Below are 20632 nucleotides of genomic sequence, written 5' to 3'. Positions count from 1 at the left end.
TCCACCGGCAATATGAATTTTAACTTTCGTGAGGACTAGAGGCACAATTTGTTTGCAGAAACAAAGCAAATTTTTTATTGCTCCGGATTCTATAAAAATCGAAAAAAAATCTGATACACTTGTCAAAGCATTAACGAATTCTAACTATCATAGAAGTCGAATTGTATTTTATTTATTTTTTACACTTTAGGCCCGATTGCATCAATATTACTGTAACTTTAAGCGAAACTTAAAAATCTTTTTCTTTTCTCAAAGCCGATAGAGAGACAGAAAAAGAGAGAGTTTTTAAGAAAGTTGAGCCTCGCGCTTAAAGTTAAAATAACGTTAGTGCAATCGGGCCTTATTCCTCAACTACAGCTATGAAAAGTAGATTTAAGTTCTAAAGCATTCTGTTTGAAGTACAGAATGTGAGTAAAACCTTAATTCGCCTTACGGCGATTGATAGAAGATTCAAAGTTTTTTTTATCTACAATTTAGACTCTTACAGTACCAATCGTACAGATTGTGCAATCGTCTAAGTTTTACTTCGGGTCTAAATTATCGTTGCTGTAGTGGAGAGTTAAATTTATCTATCAAAATTCACAATTAAAATATAGATGATACCTTTAAAGATCCTAGTTGCTGGCTTAAATCGACAATAAAATATGTGGAAATTTTTCACAGAATTTCTCAGCAGATAAAAAGGACAAGAATTTTCGCGGAATGTTAATTAAAAATCAGTTATAGTCTAATTCTCTCTTCCGCGATAGATACTAACACTTTTCGTACAATTCGTCTTCAACGCCGCGAAAGAATTTCCGCAACCGCGATCTCGCGGGGAACACGTATCATTCTCGAGACGCTACTTGCGGATTCTCGTTTGATGCCCGTCATATCGTGCTTATACGGTGTGCAAGTGTTCGCCGCTGGAATTCTCCTTATTTCGCGGCATCTTCTCCAGACTGATCTTCTCGCGCTTTAATATACCCGCGATTACGCGCCAGCTCGCGACTTTATGAGAAACGCTGTCCGGGATTCGCGTTTCTCTGCTACACGCGACGAGGAGAAGATGAAGAGGCCGTGTAGACGGGCGAATCGAGAGAGGCAAGGGGGTATTCTTTTATATGTCAGGGAGCAGATTTCGTGAATTCATTTTTGTGGCAGATGCGCATGGAAGAGACGCGGAGAAAACGATTCGTCTGCGGGGAAAATGACGCGATCGACGAAGACATCCAGCCCCGAATCGCGGATGAACGTTTATATCTTTCTAAGATCGATATTTATGATGTCACCGTCGTTGAAAACCGGTATTCACGTACTTAAAACAACAATCGTTATTCCCAACGATTGTTTGAGAAATGTTATTGATAATGTAATCGACTTAACTCTTACATAATTTTCTGATTGTTTACTACAATGAGTCGTCGTGGGTTAATTTTCATCACTTTTACAAAAATTATTAGATAATTTTTATATATGCTTTAACATCCTTAAAGTAATCTGTAAGAAAGTATCTGTAAACTTGTATGAAGAAAAATTATATACAAATATTATAACTAATTATTTCGTGCTCCTATAAATTGAGAGAAACTAACATAATTGTATCAATTTTGGAATTATAAATAAATTCAACCAGAATTCTAATTAATGTAATCAGACTCTTTTTCCATGTGTAGAGAAATTAAATGCATATGGACGCGAATAATCCAATCATGTGTACTAAGGGTTAGTAATACGGTAATGTTAAACGTACAATCAGAAAAGTGATGAAGAGAATTTGTCAAAGTGCTCGGACAATTTGCTTTTCTAACTTTGGCGCGATCGCGATTTGCGAGGACGCCAGGTTGAAGAATGAACCTCTCGAGAGCGGTAATCGTGCTGACTGTTACAAGATTGAATATTTTTGCACCGATACTTCACACTGGCGCCTGGCACCACGACAGCTCTCGGGTCGAGCGGTGAATGTTAGTAAGGACTCGGTATTTCAATTAAGGCCGAAACCTCGGTCCGGAGTAATTAGAGGCGAGTGGAGGGCAAACGCGAGCGCGGGGCAAGACGATTGTGCATTAAACTGTAAATCTGAGAGCACTTATCGCGACCACGCTGGAATTGCATAGATAACCGAGGGCACAAATCTTTCCTCGGAACGGACGAAATCGTGACGGAGAGCGAAAGAAAATCACGAAGACCGTAATGTCGGGTACATTAAGAAGATGCTGTAAAATCGAAATGTTCTTTGCGGTAATCTTGATTAAAATTGTAAAGCACATGTGATAAAACACGATAAATCAAAGTTAACTTATTGGTGTTTCTTAATCTAAATTTTTTTAATTTAATTCAAGGGCACTTTATATATAATAAGTAATTCATACTAAACAATTAATTTTTTTTTAAATTTTTACTATTTTTCCAACTTATACATTATTATGTACATACATCTGATCTCAGATAATGTAGGAATTAGATGATTTTAACGGATGATATCTTCGATATATAAGGTACCTGAATCGAATAAGGCCTAGGCATTAAATAAGGCCCACTTTTAAATTTATTACTTTAAAACTCGCTTTACGTCCGCATTATATGCTTAAAAGATGTGTCATAGGAAGTAGATGAAAAAGGATTAAAGAATTGGAGTCGATAGCAACACGTTTGTTTAACACAATGAAAACTTGTGCGTATGAGGCTAGTATAAGCCATTTTTGTAACAATCCGTTGCAAAATTTACCAGTGTACAATGTTTCATAATTTATTATAATTCGTTATAATATTATTCAACTGCCTAACTATGGAAAATAACTCATAAATAATTTTTTTGAAATAAGTATAAGTATTTTTTTTTAAACATCTACTTATTAAATAAGGCCCACTTATGTAATTTTTATTATAGCTATTATTATTTATTTGTTATGTGTGGAGTTTACGCCAGAGAATAACGATTTTCAATGCTACTATCTTTTAACAAGCCAAAATTGCATTCAAATTGCTAAAAATTTTCAAAGATTGAAGAGTTAATTACAAACAAAATTAAAGATAATTGTAATATTTGAGAGTAGAGTAAATCCTAAGGAATTTCCTTTTTATGATTAATAATTATTTTAAAATTGATTTAGAAAGAAAATTTTATTTTCTTTGTCATTTTTAATTAATTTTTTTATTTGGGCTTTATTATATTCTTATGCATGTAATAAAAAAGGTCCAATGTCAGAGTTTAACAAAATTTTTTTTTCGTTCATTTATATATATTCTATATAAATAATATATTTTATTTTTGAGAGTGAATGAAACGAAGATTTGATTTTCACTTAGTTTATTTCAGTATCCCCATAAATAGAACTTTTTAAAAAAATAAAATTAATTAGGTGGATCTTATTTGGTTTAGATACCTTATACATTATAATCTATATAGGGTTAAATTATAAGACGACTTAATATTTTATACGAAATCATGCTGGCGAATCATAAAACAAGTGCACTAAAAAAAAAACTAAATTTTAATAAATATTTGTTTGAACAGCTCTAAGTAAATATTTACTAAATGTAAACACATATTTATTTGATACAAAAATCATTAATTTAACTATCATTTTTTTATTTAGTAAATATTTATTTACTATAAAAGTAAATGTTTATTTAATACTTTTCAAAGAAATACGTACTAAGATTTATAATAATAAATTTTTTTCGATGTGACATTACGAGTACGATATGAAATGTACAGTAAAAAGATTCTCCTAAATCTCGCGAGGTCGACGGTAAATCAGTCGTTTAACGAACGAGCGATCCACCTCGACTTTTTCCCGCTTCTACCTATCCTTTCGGCAAAATGAAACGGTGCCAAAACGCCGATGTGTGGCTTTTACGAAGCACCTGCTCGGACGGTTTCAAGTAGTTCCGGTTTGCGACGGCGAGAAGATGTATGTGTGCACAAATATACTTCCGCATATACACGCGAGCAAGTTCTGTCCGTCCATCTGTCCGTGTGTTTACATGCACACGGCATACGATTTATGTGCATCTCGAGCGGAGCGCTTGCATTGATCGCAACGATGCACCCGGGACACACGTAATAACGAATCGTTCGTGCAACGAGCCGCTACTCTATAAAAGAGTACGAGATTGTAGTTGAAAAAAAAAAAGAAATATTTTGAAAACACGTGCTGGAATTACGAGAAATAGCGCAGAGTTTGGTAGTTCCAATTGCAGGAAAGCGGTTCGAATTATCATCACTCTTTCATTGCGTCCGCGCGTACTTTTTTTTTCAAATTTATGAGGAATTATGAAAATATTTAATGAATATGATGCGCATTTCAATATAATATAATGATCTTGAGTGCGCTCCATTTTTACGCTTACACGCTGCATCAGCTCATCCTTGTTGTCTATTAAATATTAAACAAGGATAAATGATGCTTACAAGCTGTAAGCACAAAACGGAATACACCGCTTTGTCTTTTGAATATATTTTCGCATATCAACTGTTTCGATGCCTATAATTATTGGAAACTGACATAAGGCTCGCGGCAATGTACATTAACTTTTTGCATTAACTTCCAGCGCAGATATCGCGGAATGTGAAATTAAATTTTTTTCCGCTCAATTTATTTAATCTTCCTCGTTTACCTCCGCTCGCGTAATTATTTTCACGTCCGTCGATTTAACCAGACCTCATCCACCGATAAGTATTTACAGATCGATTAAAATGTCAGTCGGCGCAAGTATTCTTCGTGAACATCATGAAAAATAGTTTCCTGTCACGGAAGTCTCGTGTATACAACGACAGGGGACGATACCAACTCTGATAAATCATTGTAAATTCATATTTTTTTTTCTTCTCTCTATATATTCCATCCCCCCCGTTCTAAAGCCGCATCTTACGGAGGCTCGTCTGCCATCCTCTTTCGACCTGTCTTGGATAGAGCTCGCGATATTTATCGTCCAATCGAGTTGCAGGACAATTTAAACTCTAGATCCACTTAATCATAATTTATGTACAATTACCTTCTTAACCGCATCCGCGACCATATTGGAAAGGGAAAAGACCTAAACGCGCATACATTTTCTTTCCTTTATTATTATATCATTATTATTAATGCTCGAATTAAAGTATAGATTCGAGGTGCCATTATATCGCGCCGTCGCGATCGATATCTACATAGGTCATCGCGCCGTGCAGGTGTCACATATATGATCATTATCTATTAATTTGCAGCAAAAATGATGAGAAATATAATTTTTGAACATATGGCTATAATTAGTTGAATGATATAAAGCAGAATGTAGCTAAAAAGCGTCATAAATTTCACAATACTATTATCAGCGTCAGACACGTCGTCGTCGTCTGTTTCTAAATATACCACACGACCCCAATACGTATCCAAAATTATATCGCGATAACGAAACAGGTGAGCGACTAAAATCTCTTTAATCGTCCCAAGAGCGCGTATTGACCACTTCTATATCCAACGGGTTGGAAGCTTGAAACTTCACAGGAAACTATTCCAAGGAAAGCGGCCCCGATCGCTACTTTCGCGCCGGTGCAACAGGAGAACCGGGCGTCCTTATCGGAAAAACGTGCTTATCGCGGTTGTATATCGAGTTGGATGCCTTCGTGTACTGCATAAAACTTTCGCGTTCCGTTCGATCCGGTCGCGCCCGACGGCGGTGGCGGTGGCGTCGGCGGATTTCACGACGCGGAACGACCTGGAGATTCTATTTCTACGATCTCCCATTCTCCGACTTTCGACATTGTTACGTACATTATCGCGACTTCCCTCTCGTGGTTCTGTCCGCGTTGGCACGTCGACAACCATAAAGCACGCTCGAGACGCCGGGCATGTCAAATTTACTGCCTTATTTCTGGCGATACGTTGTCACGAAGAGGAGAGGAGAGAGAGAGAGAGAGAGAGAGAGAGAGAGAGAGAGAGAGAGAGAGAGACCCGTTCTCTATACACCTGGTTTCTGAATGTATAACTCAATTCTGTATCGATATTCGTAGAATGCATTCCGGTTAGGTACATTCTGTCTGCGCTGTGAATTTCACATCTACTTTGCGAGAAGCTTTATCTCAGTTTATTCCAATTTGACAACACACTTCCTATAAGATGCATTTGCATGCTGTTTCCCTGTTTTGAAATTTTGCTCTTCTTTGAATATTTATAGAAAAAATAATTTCTGGAAATAATTATAGAAATAATTTGTACACTCAAACAACACACAACACAAAGAAAAAAGAGTGTATAAATAGTGGTAGCAACTATAAAGGTGACAACTGTACAAGTTTTATATGTAGAAGTAATTTATAGAGTTGAATAAACTATTTCATGATTACTGCAACTATAAAATAATTCAATTATATTCAATTATATATTTACATTAGTTTATTTAACTATAGAATTTAATTCTGCATATAAAACTTGTATATAGTTGTCATCACTTTTTCTCTGAGCATAAAACTAATAGACGTATAACTGGAATAATCGAGGATACCTTTTCAACACATAAATGAAGATTGTAATGGAATATCGATGCGATAGACTTTCTTTTTTTTCTAGTTCCAGTTGCAGTCGAACCACATTGTTATTCACATTGCTCAAAAATAGACACCGGTGATTCGACTCACTTGCAGACAAGAATAAAACACCCTTCGGCCTATTAATCATTTGTCGCTGCCGGAACATGCGCGACTTCGACCTTCGCCCGATCGATTATTCCGACATGATGAATAAACCAAATTTTGGTCGAACGAGTGTTACATCCTGGCGTTGACGACACTCAAATTAATGACTTCGATAAACGTGACGGCTACATACGTGTTCAGTGTAGACGCAATCCACTGTAGATCTTCTACAATTCAACGGACATCGTTCGTCGACACTTTAGCACGTAAACGACGCGTTTTACGTTCTGGATCCTTTCTTTTTCTGTCTCATTCTTTTTCTACTATCGACTGCTGCGTTCCGCTTTTTACGTTTATGCAGCTTCTTCTGGAATTGGTTCTTTGAAGAACGAGAGCCGCGCCTTTCGATCTTTATTCTCACGCGACCTAACCGATTGCTCGACGAATTCCACTTCGTCGACGATCGTATACCGGAATCGATCCGTCATACGCAAATATTGACCGACAGGCGACGAATCGTCTGTGATGTTCGTGAATTTACAGCTCATAACCACGACGACCGCGTTGTAAAATATTTCAGATTTCAGGGAATTCGTGCTCCGAAACTCGTGAAAAGGTATCCGAATCGAGGAAGGAACAGTATGACCATATTTTTTTTTTACCTCGTACGTAGATTTTACGCCACGCTCGTTCGTTTTATTCCAGCTAGACCTTATGCATTATCAAGAGCGTCTCGATTTAATAATCGGAAACTCAGTATGCGATTGGTGTTTAACCTTAGTTCAAAAACCTGTCCGTGGAAATATTTGCGCGCGGAAACGGTCGTTCCGACGAGAAGTATCTTGCGAGAAGGCGAGTCGATTAGACGTCAAAAGCGCCGGGAAGAATTCTACCGCGTGCGAACCGTATAATATTGAACTTTACGAAGTACGTTGATATCTCAGAAAATATGGGAGTTAGTAATTCAGAAAGAGTATTCTTTAATAACGTCGGAATCCACTTTTCCTCGGAAAAAAGTCGGGCGAACGATTTCGTATGTAAATCGAGATCTTTTAGTCACGTAACGTTAGTCACATCAATCCCCGAATATACCTGCAATCAAAAATCTGTATTAAAACACTGATAATTCCAAGTTATATATATTTAATGAATGTAATGTGTAGTTTAACAAACCATACTTTATTTAGGAATTAACGTTGGTAACGTTAACCACGTTATCGTTCTCGCGTTCGCCGATGCATTCATCGCTAATATATTTATATAAAACCCATTCGAACATGTGGAACATTGTCTTACAGGTCTTATACAGCAGAGAGAATAAGAAGTTTTTCGTCTCGCAATCTCACGATTTTCACGACGCGGCCGGTTATTGTGGTCCGAGCTAAAAGGCTTTCTCTTCTTCGTTGCTAAAGGGGAGCCGTTAAGGGCTCTTCGCTTATCAAGCGAGCATTCCGCGGGAAAAGAAAAGATCACGTGCGCGCGATCTAATAACGAGCTTTTAGAGTACAGACGCACACACACAAATATACACGTGCCATACAATAGAGAGATACCAATGTATGTGTCCGGTGCCGTGCAGCTACAGTTCGGTTCGACACTTCGCCGGCCGCGCTGGTTGACGATCGGTCCGGCTCGGTGCACCCGATCAAAGCTCGTTTTTATGAGGCCCACACAAACCGTTCTCGATTGAAAAAAAGAGAGAAGAACGGTGGTGGAACAGACGGCGGGGGAAGGAATAAGCCGGACAAGACAAGCTTAACGAAAAAACGAGTTATGAATTACTCACGTCCGTAAATAGTAGTAACCAGAGCTGCGGAAACGGGGATGGTGCACCGAGTACACGCCCTGCCGGGTACCAGGGTGCTTATGCAAGTGCATACGAACCCCTCCGAGTAAACACGATCCGCGCGCACATAAACAGGCGACGCATACAGCCCCGCCGCGGCGATCTCATCCCAGTTTCGCTCTGCTTTTTTCCCCTCCTCTTTTTTCCTTTCTTCCTCCCCTTCCCCTGTGTCTTTTTGTTTTGTTCGTAGGTGTCCGATACAGCACTGCCTTGTTCATTTCCAGCAAATCGCTTCATTGATCAGACTGTATTTGGCGGTGCGCACATGTACCGTGCATTTCAGAATTACCTTATTCCTCTCGATCCCATGGATTTCGCCGTTTCTCGTGATCGATTTTTACTCAGCGATGTTTTAATTCTCTTTTTGATAGCTCTAATTAAATATTATATAATTCGTATATTATAATAAAATTTGTATCAAAAATTTAAATTTAATAATGTACTGAAGTTGACTTAAAAAGACAAGTCGAAACGTTTACGACTATTGTTATGACTATTATTTGATTAATTATTACCACATTGATTATATTCACAATTTAATAAATTTATGTACATATGTATATACAGTGTTGGCTCTTTATTGGCATTAACATTATATATTTGATTATACACATATTTATGTGTATACATGCATGTATACATTATAATTCAGGAAACGGAAGAATTACTATTCCGTTATTTTTTCCGTTACTTTTTATAATAACCATTTGATAATGTTGCAATTTTTTATAATTATAATATTAACTAACTAAATGTTGAAATTGCGCTAAGATTGGGAAAATCATTTCATGAAGTGTAACTTTCATTATTACGCGTTTAGTTATTAAAAAAAGTAATTTGTAACGAGTAACGAGTAACGTCACCTCGTTACAAGTAATGACTAAAAATTAACGAGTTACAAATGCCGAATTAATTTTTTTAGTAAGTAATGACTTTTCCAACTCGTTACTAGTAACGATCGAATGGCTTTCCAATCCTAATATTACCGTTATATACATCATAAAAAACTTCATCATTGCCAAATCGGTATAACAGAGTAACGATAAGAAAAGTAACAGCGTTACAAGTAACTAATTACTTCCATTTCCTGCATTATATATATATATATATATATATGCGTATACATTTTGAAATATGTGTATATTATATATTTTGAAAGTAATAAAGTAATTTATGCTTGTTTGCACCTTTTATAATTTTCAGTGTTTTCAGAAAATACAATTTGTGTGTTAATTGAAATATTCGGCCGTTTATAAATTATCTTCAACACACTCTCTCTCTCTCTCTCTCTCTCTCTCTCTCTCTCTCTCTCTCTCTCTCTCTCTCTCTCTTTCGTTAGAATATTTCAGCTACTATTCGATGAACGTGTATGCGAGTTTCGAATGCTTCGGCAAACCACAGAAAATCATTCCGATCATTTCTAGAGGAAAAGGCAAGGGTGTACTGTATTTATTAGAATACTATGCACGGTCGAATGCGGTTTTAACTTCCGAATACGAACTTCGAGTTATGCGGCGCAGCCACCGTAATTTACTCGACATTCTCGCTGATATAACTATGATATACGTTGATTAGAATTTATACGTGCACGGACAAATAATAATCAAACTTCATCATGGTCATATTCCCAACGCGCACTCGCACCGACATTTGTTTAGTATCGTGCGTTTATGATTTCGTCTAATTAAATGGGTGTAACACGCGCGCAAGATACTCTCAACGCTGCGATCGAGTCGAAAATTTACCAGACGTACTAATTGGTAAACGATGTTTATCCTGCGATAGTAGAGGATAGATAATTACAGCACACAAGAGTCCAGACTACCTTTGACCCGAAGTAAACAATAAAATCGATCGCTACGGGGAATTGGATCCCTTCGTGCGTATATTTATCTTAACATCTGCATGCAATTTAATATCTAAAGACCAGTCAAACTTTACGTACGTTAAGAGCACGATTGCTACATCTTCGGTTTTCAGCCGAAGATTACAGTTTTTTTAAACGAATCTTCGGTTCTCTGGCTGAAAACATTTGATACTTTTATTACATTTTTTGAAAGAACGCATTACAATATAGTAACAATTTTGAAAGTAGCAGGCGCTCTTCAGTAAGATAAATAAAATCTCTGGTTTTTAAGCCGGAGAAAACTGATTAAGAGCCAATTATAGAAATTATTTAAATTTGTATTATCTAAAAAAAAATAAGGACATAATTTTTTTAAATATAATATAATACTATTTTTTTTATACGTACAGTAAAGAGATTTGTGTTGATATTAATTGGTAATATTCGAATAGTGGAATTACTCTTAAATTAAAGAGAAAAAAAAATGTGCGTGTAGAGAATCTCCATCCCCGGCACGAAGTAAACAAGAGTGTCTCTCTTGTTGTTGGCGAAGATCGACTTGAAGCAAGTTCGACGTTTCGCCAACCAATCGGCCGGAAAATTGCTCGTTGACCGGAGTCCTACCAACCGGAAGTGCAGAACCTTCGCGCTCGAATCGGCGCACAAGACGGTGGAAAATTATCGTGTATACGCGCTGCCAAATCGACAATCCAGTCGATAGCATTCCACTAAGTTGAAAGACATACCTAACCTACGAATTCATTCCCTGAGATCGATTTTGATTTGATCGTTTGCGCTTAATACTGCTAATATTGGAAAGGTTATAATAGATTAGAAAGGTTATAATGGATTACGAAAGAAACGTTCTAATAAATTTAATTATAAAATAGAAGTAAAAATGTCAGACTGAATTATACATTTCTCCTAGCGTTAACTAAAAACATTAAATGTATTTATAAGTGATATCCTGTTAAAATTGCATTAAATTAAAGTGCACTTTAATTTAAGCACCATTAATTTGTATGAATATCATCTAATTATTTACTAGCTATTTAGTAGACTCTATTTCATTAAGACTGTTTAAATTAAGACTTTTAATTATTCATAATTGATACTTTATTAAGGTACTTATGCAGAATATATCAACTCTACAAGTTAATTAAAGAATTTGCAGCCGGACGGTGTCGAAATAGTTTCGGAAATCTCGGTAATCAAGCCTTAGATTGAACTGCCGTTAAAATAAAGTTCCCTTGAAATTCGCTGAGAGAACTAGGTTTTATTCCCTATTTACACTTTCGAAGTTCACCTCACTTCTAATTTTCAATCGTCTGTAATTCAAAAACTATCGACTTCTCTCAACTTTAAAAGCGCTATTTTTCTTCACTCCGACGTTCTAGCATCTGCGGTCGAGAAAAAGTTCGATAGTTCTTAAATGTTCTGTACTCATATACATACGCCGGTGATTATCAATCTTTTTTTTTATTTGATTTGAAAATTTTATACAATAATGTTACATATAGCCACGAGGGAGACAGAGAAAAGAGAATGAATGAATGAATGAATGAATGAATGAACGAATGAATGAATGATCATTTATTTTGCGCTGTGGTATATCTCCTCAAGCGCAATAACTTTTTAAATTTATAATGTTGCGCACATAAGAGAGAGAGAGAGAGAGAGAGAGAGAGAGAGAGAGAGAGAGAGAGAAAGAAAGAAAGAGAACTCATAATATAAAAATTCATAAAATATGTTTACAAGATTAAAAAAATGAAGATATTCCTCTCTAACGCGTCTTTCAAATATATATAATTATTGAATATGAAACTCAATTGCATTAAAATGTTAGACTGGGTAATATTCAGGCGCGTGCATGTTTTTAAGACAGTTTCTTCCAACATGGAGAGTCTGAAATACGGTCGAGTAGTTAAATCACGGTAAACTGCGCGGTATTCTTCGCGCTGACCCGCGTACACGTCGCACTGTGTCTCTGAGTATACGAAGTGGTGGCTGAAACTAATTGTAAGTAGTAAAATAAATCTCCACCACCGCGCGAGGAATGGCCGGGAAAGCAAACGAGGACATTCGAAGCAATAGCGGCCACAAACAAACTGGTGAACATATATGCGAGTCGGTAACGTGCTCCTGTAGAAATTACTTTGTTGAAAATCGCGAACATTACATCGCCGAAGATTGGACAACGTTGGTGCGATAAAAGGGTCGCATAAATAAAATAATTTCCGTTGATCCGTTGAACGCGCGTATCTCGCCTGTCCCGAATATATATCCCGTTCTAAATCAAGAACCATTTTCATACGGTTAAAATTAGTTTTCGTCCGGTATTATTGGCAAGTGGGTCATGTCTATTCTGCAAATAGCCAAATCCGGCGCAAACGCCAATCTTAGTTTACAACTAAACAGATTGTCTATTGCAAACACCTGCGGCGTATAAATCCGCAATATCCAATGTTTCATAAAGTACACAGCTTGCATGATTGCAAAACAGCTTTGAAGCTCGTCTATTTTAGTGAGATTACAAAATGTTCAATGCCCCATTTTACAACGTATAAATATATATAGCGGTTGAATCGAAATGATAGAAAAAAAAATCTGCCGCGGATCGTGTCCGTTTTTTATTTCATTCTGGTAATAATAGATACTTTACATAAATGACGATATTTTGAAGTACATGTGTGTGTGTGTGTGTGTGTGTGTGTGTGTGTACAAATATACTACTACGATATTAAGTCAAAAGTCAGAGGAATTCCAAAATATTTTGTGTAAATAGATAACGCTCTCGGCTCATGCATTTTCCAATAAATACGTGACTGTTCTGTCACGGGTGAAGCTTCGTCAATACTCGCGTTACGTGTACACGCAACATTTTCATCTGAAAACGACATCAAGATACTCCTTCGTCGGAATACAGTACCGCGATATCCCACTTGCATTTTACTGTTCTCGACACGATGAAACTGTATTATTCAAGTGGCCGTTTGTTGAAACAACGTCACCGTTGAAACTGTTGGAACAGTTTCCTTATTCGTATTTGGCCGACGTATTTTTAAGTGAAAAACTATTTTACAAATTTCGTTTTTAGTATACCAGTAAATTGTTTCGCAAAATCGAAAATGGAGCGGAAATGTTTTTACAGCCAGTTAAAATATAAAACGGAACGGGACGCGGAAATGTTTTTACTGTCGGTTTAATTTCTACAAACTCAAGATCCTCCTTTTAACCTCCATCTTCAACAGAGAGATGATTAGCTTCGTAAAAGAATAACATTCGCGATGGCGGAACAGCTGCATTTCCTTGAATTTTCGACACTGCGGTATTGCGGGATTCTACGGTAAGACACGCGATATCGCTTTCCGCACGCTCGAGAGAACGGCCGTGACGCTGATGCGCTTTCATCACGGCGGTACTCAGCGGACGGAATGAAATCGAAGAAGAAACGGAAGGATAAAAAGCGGAAGAAGAAGAGGAGAAAGAGAAAGGTGAAAGACGAGAAGGAACGTAACGACCGGTACATTCTCGTCGCTGTTCCATAGGTGGTCTCCCTGCGGTCAAAGGTATACCTCTGCTACGCGGAATCGACGTCCTATAGATATCGCCTGCCTGACGCTCGATCTTTGGAACGCCACTGACGAGAACGACCTACATCTTGGATCCGCGGAATCGTCCCGGACGACGAGGAGAAGAGGGTGCTTTCTTTCCCTCGGAAAAGATGAGCGTGAAATTGTTCGGATGAGCGCGCGGCACGGTCGAGCGAATGATCTGACGAGTAAATATTATATAAATTAGATTGAAAAGTCGAAAAAATATCCTCTTCGATTTGGGACACTGTAGTAAGTGGTGACGATGGTGATGGCCGGTACGTCGGCCATTGACACGTCGAGCACGGAAAAGTTTTAAATCAACGTCACCCGAGTGTCATATATCGTCGACGATGCTGTAATGGGTCATATGTCAAAGGAATATTTTGTTGCGGATAAACATCGCAGTGTCGGCAACGTATTTTTAATCGACAACGAACGACATGATTGCAGGAGGATGATTACACGGCGGACGATCGACAGAGCATACATTGCGTTATATATTTACAATCACGTAATTAACAATATTTTAACGGTAGTAATAATGACGTTTTTTAGGATTAAACATCCATACGTAATTGTTATTTGCATTTAATTAGCGGCGCGCGGTGCCAATATTCTCGGATTACGAACGTATCGTTAAATTAGGGAAAATTTTAATTAAGGTATCAACGTTACACGTTGATCATCGATGAACTGCGAAAGAATTTCCCAGAAGAGAAACAGGGAATTTTCGGTCGTTGCGCGTCGTGAGAGCGAAAGGGAGAGCATGGTAACGAGATGGGTAAAAGAGAAACGGAAGATGCACACGATCTCATAAGAAGACGCCAGTGCACGCTGGGGAACGATAACGGCGGTCGGGCGTTCCCGGATGCATGCCAGAAACCGAATGTAAACGGCTGCGCGCTGCGCAAGTTAATTAATTAAGTTGCCGCTCTTTACGTTATCGCGTCGCCGTCGATGCATTATCACATAAGGCTGGAATACGCGCTTCCTTGTCGAGAATTTCCGAAAATACCTTATGCACCGTGTGATCTAAAATAGAAAATTTCTGCCAAAGAGAATCCGACACTAAACTTGATACACTACGTATGTATCATAACAACGCTGTTAATTTTATAATTAATGCAGGCAAATGAAAGATAAGAATTTACGTAAGTTGCAAATTGTTCTCAGACGAAAACTAAAACTCACATACGGAAAGAACAACTTTGCCAATATATCTAAATAGGAGCAGTGTTATTATGGTTGGTTTTTGGGTCTCTGCCAATTTAGCTCATATTGGACTATTTTAGTCCTTATATTATAGGAAGACAAAACTCTGTAAGACAGTTTCTTTAAAGATCTGATACATTGAGAGAAATATTTTATTATGATGTATGACTTACAAAAACTTTCTCACTTTAAAAAAATTTTTATTCTAATAAACATTTGGTTATTTTAATTTTGATTAGAACAACCAATTTTTAAATTAAAAAGTAAGAAAGTTTTTGTAAGTCATGTATAAAACAGGTCTGTCCAATTTGAGCTCCCCGGAGCCAAAACGCAAAGCCATCGACGCAAAAAAATTTAATGTGGATAAGATTTCGGGGACTGTAAAGTGTTGATATGCATTTAAGTGACGCTTATATCAACAGTTTACAATTTCTAAAATCCTTACATTGAATTTTTATATCGATGATTTTGCGTTTTGGCTCCGGAGCTCCAATTGGACAAGTCTGATATAAAATATTTCTTTCAATATAATTTTAAAAATATGAGTCTTCCAAAAATGCTAGATACATACAGATCTAAAAATAACCATCAAAATAATTGCGTGAAATATTTAATTGACTGCTAGAATATCAAAACTATTTGCAGCATTATCATTATGTTATGATAATGTATTGTGTAATGATTATGCAATATCCTGCATAATCATTTTAATGGTCCAACAAAATTATTTTCAGATCTGTATCTGCCTAAATTTTTAGACACTTCAACAAAACTGTATTTTTCCGTGAAATGAATTACTTCACTTTCTTTTTAAAGGTGGCGCAATAATGCGAATATTTTGATTACTTTCAGGTTTTTTGCCACTACGGCCAAAATATCGCAATGCATATTACATTATTGTATGCACTGGCATTTTCAAGGGAAATTCCCTGCGGCGCGATGGACAATTTCGAAACTTTGCTATTATGTGTTTTTTATTCATAATCTGTGCGACGCTCTCGATTACTTCATCGCTCTTCGAAGACGATATTACGGTGATTGTTTACTTCACGCCTTCTCCGAGTAATCGCGAAATTGCTCTCGATTCACTATGCAATTGCTATGCGATTGGCCAGTATTTTTACATTTCGTTTTAATTCGGAGGTAACAGCTGCAACGATCTACTATGTAGATCTGTTATGTTTTTAACGTTATATCTATATATCATTCAGCAAATATTTTTGAACATTCGGTCACCAACGCGCATCTCGAATACGTTGACATACGATCACCATCAGTCAAGCTGAAAACGATTTTTTTACTTATTCGATTGTATAGTGATTGAGTATCGTTAACTGTCGATATTTGGTCAAGATATTGTAGTATTTTCGCCTATCGTGTTCTACATGATATATCTGTCACTTTTATCATTTTCCGCAACAATTTCATGGTACTGTTGTAATTTTTTGCCGAGACAAATACATTCGAGATCACGCTTTTTCTTATACATTGAAATTTAAATACCATTTATACGAATCTTTCTTTTTTCTTCCTCGCATTATCTTGATATTTTAAAATGGCTTTCGCTAAGTAGAGATAACGGTAGAAATGTGCTTTTAGTCTTCTTCTCTATCTTTTCCTTTAGCTTTTTTCGCGTTAAGTAATTTTTTATTACTCATTCTTTTCTATCTACATATCTACTTTTTTAAAAATATTTTTCACTCTATCTTCGCTATTCTAATCGCTGATTTTTCACGCTCGCGACACCTTTCATTTTGCGCCTCCAAAGTCACGCCACGCATGGACTGTATTTAACGCCTCGTCTTCCGATATATGTACATGTTTTTACCCACGCGGTATGGATACTGAGGGTGGATACCGGCGGTTGGCGGATCGTATCGCGATTCGTCCGGAAAACTGACATCGATCAATCATTTTGCAGACGAGTGTCGGTTTCCACGAAGCCTCTCCCTGACGTTCGTCACGTTTTATTACAATGCTTTTATACGCCCGAATGCGCACACTGCTCGGCTACGGGATATTTTTCCGTAAAAAGACCACTCGTCCGGCGTCTGCAAATCATAGTCCACGGCGAATAATGAAATTTTGACGCCGCGAGCGTACTTTCTACTGGAAAAAATAACGTAACGGTCGACGGTCTAAAAGCATGGTTGAATATTTAAGGAGGAACGTAATTTTCCTTGCCATGACTTGTACAATTTACCTATTTTTCTACATCGACACTGAAATAGCGACTTGAAACTTTTAACACTCTGACCCGGTTCTTGGTGGCTAACTTCAATGCAGATTGATGATAAATAATATTCTTATCTTAGAAAAATGAACATTATTATTTTAGTTTCCAAGAATAGATTTATATCGCGTGAATACGCAATTGTACTTATTATTAGAATGATTTTAACATTTAACAAGAATAGACACAGACAGTTCAATACAAGATTACAGCAAATAAAATCTCATGGTTTGAATTTTATTACGGTTATGTGTTCGGTATTTATAACACGTTAATTTTAAACGATACGATTCGTAAAAGCAATAGCTACGTTTTAAGTCAAACTATCAAAAGCCGTTATGACTTACAGATTTGAGAATAGCTCGCTTGACAAAAACAGATCAGTGCTTAGGAAATGTCCGAGAGCTATCGTATTTCTCTTTAATATGATTAAGCAATAATTTCCCTTAACGGGAATAGTATTAGCTTATATATTCCACCGCGAACGTTTGTTCTCTCTTGCGTTGCTCTGCCGCTTTCGACAAGCGCAATTAAATTGAAACCAACAAAAAATTCGTCCGTAATGCCGCCTGCGAAATCCCCGAACGCGATCGCGGAAACTAGTTTCGCGAGAGGCGAGCCATCGAGAAGTAATATAAACTTTATATCCCTCTTCACGGGCGGGGAACTCGTAAGACAAATATATGTCGAGATCGTCGTTTCCGGTTCGCGCGCAACGGCTTACGACGGGACGGTGCTCCACGGGGTTACAATGTAAACGTATATCACCGGGGTGTATACAGATATGAACTTATACGCGGCGGGTCTACACCTGCATATATATATGTATACATATAGGCGCGTGGAGCAGTCGAGTTTTCAGATTCCGCCGTAAAGGCTGGCGGCCGTCATAAAAGAATTGCGTTAAACTTAACGTTCGGCCGTTAAGAAAGGTTCTGATAAAATAAAATCTTAATCCTGAGGGAGATTTAGGATGCTCTCTGCCTTTTTTCTCTCTCCACCCTAGCCGCCGTCACCATTCTGGGCAGAAAAGGCACGTCGTACTCTCATCTTCTCGAGATCAGCCTTAACGGTCCGCTGGACCGACTATTAAACGTATCTCGTGCGCCTAATCCTTTCAGATCCAAATTTTTATTTGTCCATGGGAGATCTTATTTTTACAACCTAAGAGGACGAATTAAACGATGTTATTCACAATGAGATATATCCCTTTCGTTTCTCTGTGTTATTTCTTTTTTATAATTCCAATGACACTTAACAAGTTAAAATAATCTCAATAAAAAAAATCATTTCGATACATCTAATAACGAATTCATAAATCGTGAAATTCTCAATACACTTTATGGTATTGTTAGATAAAATATTCATTTTATAATTTAAAATATTTGCATTTTATTTTTATACTCAGATTAAATCACTGTACAAAGATTTTAATGTACACCAGTGCGCACTAGTGCGTCCAACCGAATTTGCTATAAATTTAACCTTTATAATTAGTACATGCGATTGGATCCGATATTGATATCCTGCGTATTTTTTTTCTTACTAACAGCCTGACTAAATAATGGTCCTTATCCTTTTCTTTTATTTAATACATAAGTATATCAATATTTTCTAAATATGCTACGCGATTTTTCGATTATTTTCATATCTTGATACACCATGAAATATTTAAATGCGTTGAAGGCATTTAATGATGCTTCAAGATACGAAAATAACTCGCAAACCGCGTAGCTTCTTTGAAGAAAATACCTGTGGAAGTCTCAAAAGTGCTTTCTAAAGATGTTAAATTATATGTAAGATAAGGTGATTAACTCCTTTAAAAGAAAAAAAGGACATTAAAAAAATACATCAACATTAATTATAGTAATTAAATTTTAATAAATAAACATTTTTTAAATAATTTTTAATGAAACACAAGAACAATATTATATTATTATATTTATAATTATATTATATTATAAATAACTAATAACACTTAATGCATAACATTACATGACATCATAACAAAAATTACATCAAGTTACGAGGTCACATTTTATTTTTTAAAATTGTATTTTTCTACTGAAGGCATTTTATGAATAATATTTGAGTTCTTAAATAAAAAATTATAAAATTTTTTATATGTTAGTTGAAAATTATATTTTACACTTATTATTTTCATTTATTATGTCACATTTATTATTTTCATTCTTAAAAGAGGGATAATTCATAATCATGTCCTTAATTTAGAACAAAATTTAGGACACGTTGTAAAGTGAAATAAAGAATTAAAATTTAGGACTGTCTCTCCTAATTTGGGACGATTGGTCATCTTGAAGTAAGGATTATTTAATAATTTTTATATACTTATAAATTAAGTGATAAAAATCGATTTAAAATTAAATGACTTATCGTAACAAATAACCGGAAAATTATTGTATGTACTAAGAATTAAACAACTCTTTTATGCATGGAAAGAACGATTTTACTGATATACTGAAAAATTTAACTAGATATAAATCTGAAACTAATTTTATGAATCATCAAAATAGTTATGTAGGTCACTCAAGTTGATTGCTAAAATGTCAATACTTTTTGCAGCATTGTTTCATGCTTGAATTTTTTACATAATTATTTTGATGATTCAACAAAATTATTTTCAGATCTGTATCTCTATTTAAACTTTCAGATACTTCAACAAAATCATTCTTTATATATATGAAAAGTTCAACTTTCACAACGTCTTTCTCAATTATTTTGATATCTAACTCTTTTGTTCCTTTTCAGCAAGAACGGATACGTATGCGTCATGTTCCACAGAAGGGACGAACACGTAATAGAGATGCAACTGTCGGAATGGGGCCAGCAGCCCGACGACATATGCAACTCGAGCACGTTCAACTCGCACACGATGCCGTACACGACGTTCATCAGTAAGTAAATTTTCCGATCTCCTAATCGAATTACGCATTGTCGTTGCAATATCACGTCGCAGCAGTAAAGTAACTAATTGGGCTTTAATGCGGGGTGTCAACTTTCCCGAGCCCGGCGAATGTAATATACGCAAATTTGATTACGCTTAACAGTGCTCAGTTGACGGATCGTGTTATATGTTTGTTCCTGCAGTTTCAATTAACGCAGTTAAACGCGGCCGGTCCCGCCATTAATGCATCCCGGCATTTTTGCTTTGTCGATATTACAACCGTAATTAATCGAAGGTAAATTAATTTGCCGATATTCCGATGAGGTGGCTCGCAAATTAACTTGCAGTTTCTTTTGGAACTTGTCAAAGAGCAGTCTTCCCTTCCTCCCCCCCCCC

The 20632-nt window shown here is 36.5% G+C and overlaps 1 protein-coding gene across 1 annotated transcript in view; it reads left to right on the top strand.

The window, feature by feature from the left end:
- The window catches only part of LOC108730142 (uncharacterized), a 120755-nt gene extending 100501 nt beyond the window's left edge, over nt 1–20254 (top strand). Inside the window, exon 8 of the mRNA XM_018459645.1 lies at nt 20101–20254. Coding sequence (XP_018315147.1) covers nt 20101–20254 — 154 coding nt within the window. The remainder of the gene's footprint in view (nt 1–20100) is intronic.
- The last annotated feature ends 378 nt before the right edge of the window (nt 20255–20632 follow it).

The sequence above is a fragment of the Mycetomoellerius zeteki genome, unplaced genomic scaffold (genome assembly GCF_001594055.1).
Source record: "Mycetomoellerius zeteki isolate Tzet28-1 unplaced genomic scaffold, Tzet1.0 scaffold85, whole genome shotgun sequence".
In the NCBI taxonomy this organism is placed as follows: domain Eukaryota; kingdom Metazoa; phylum Arthropoda; class Insecta; order Hymenoptera; family Formicidae; genus Mycetomoellerius; species Mycetomoellerius zeteki.
Note: the sequence above shows the minus strand (reverse complement) of the source record. Positions and strands in the feature narration are given on the sequence as shown.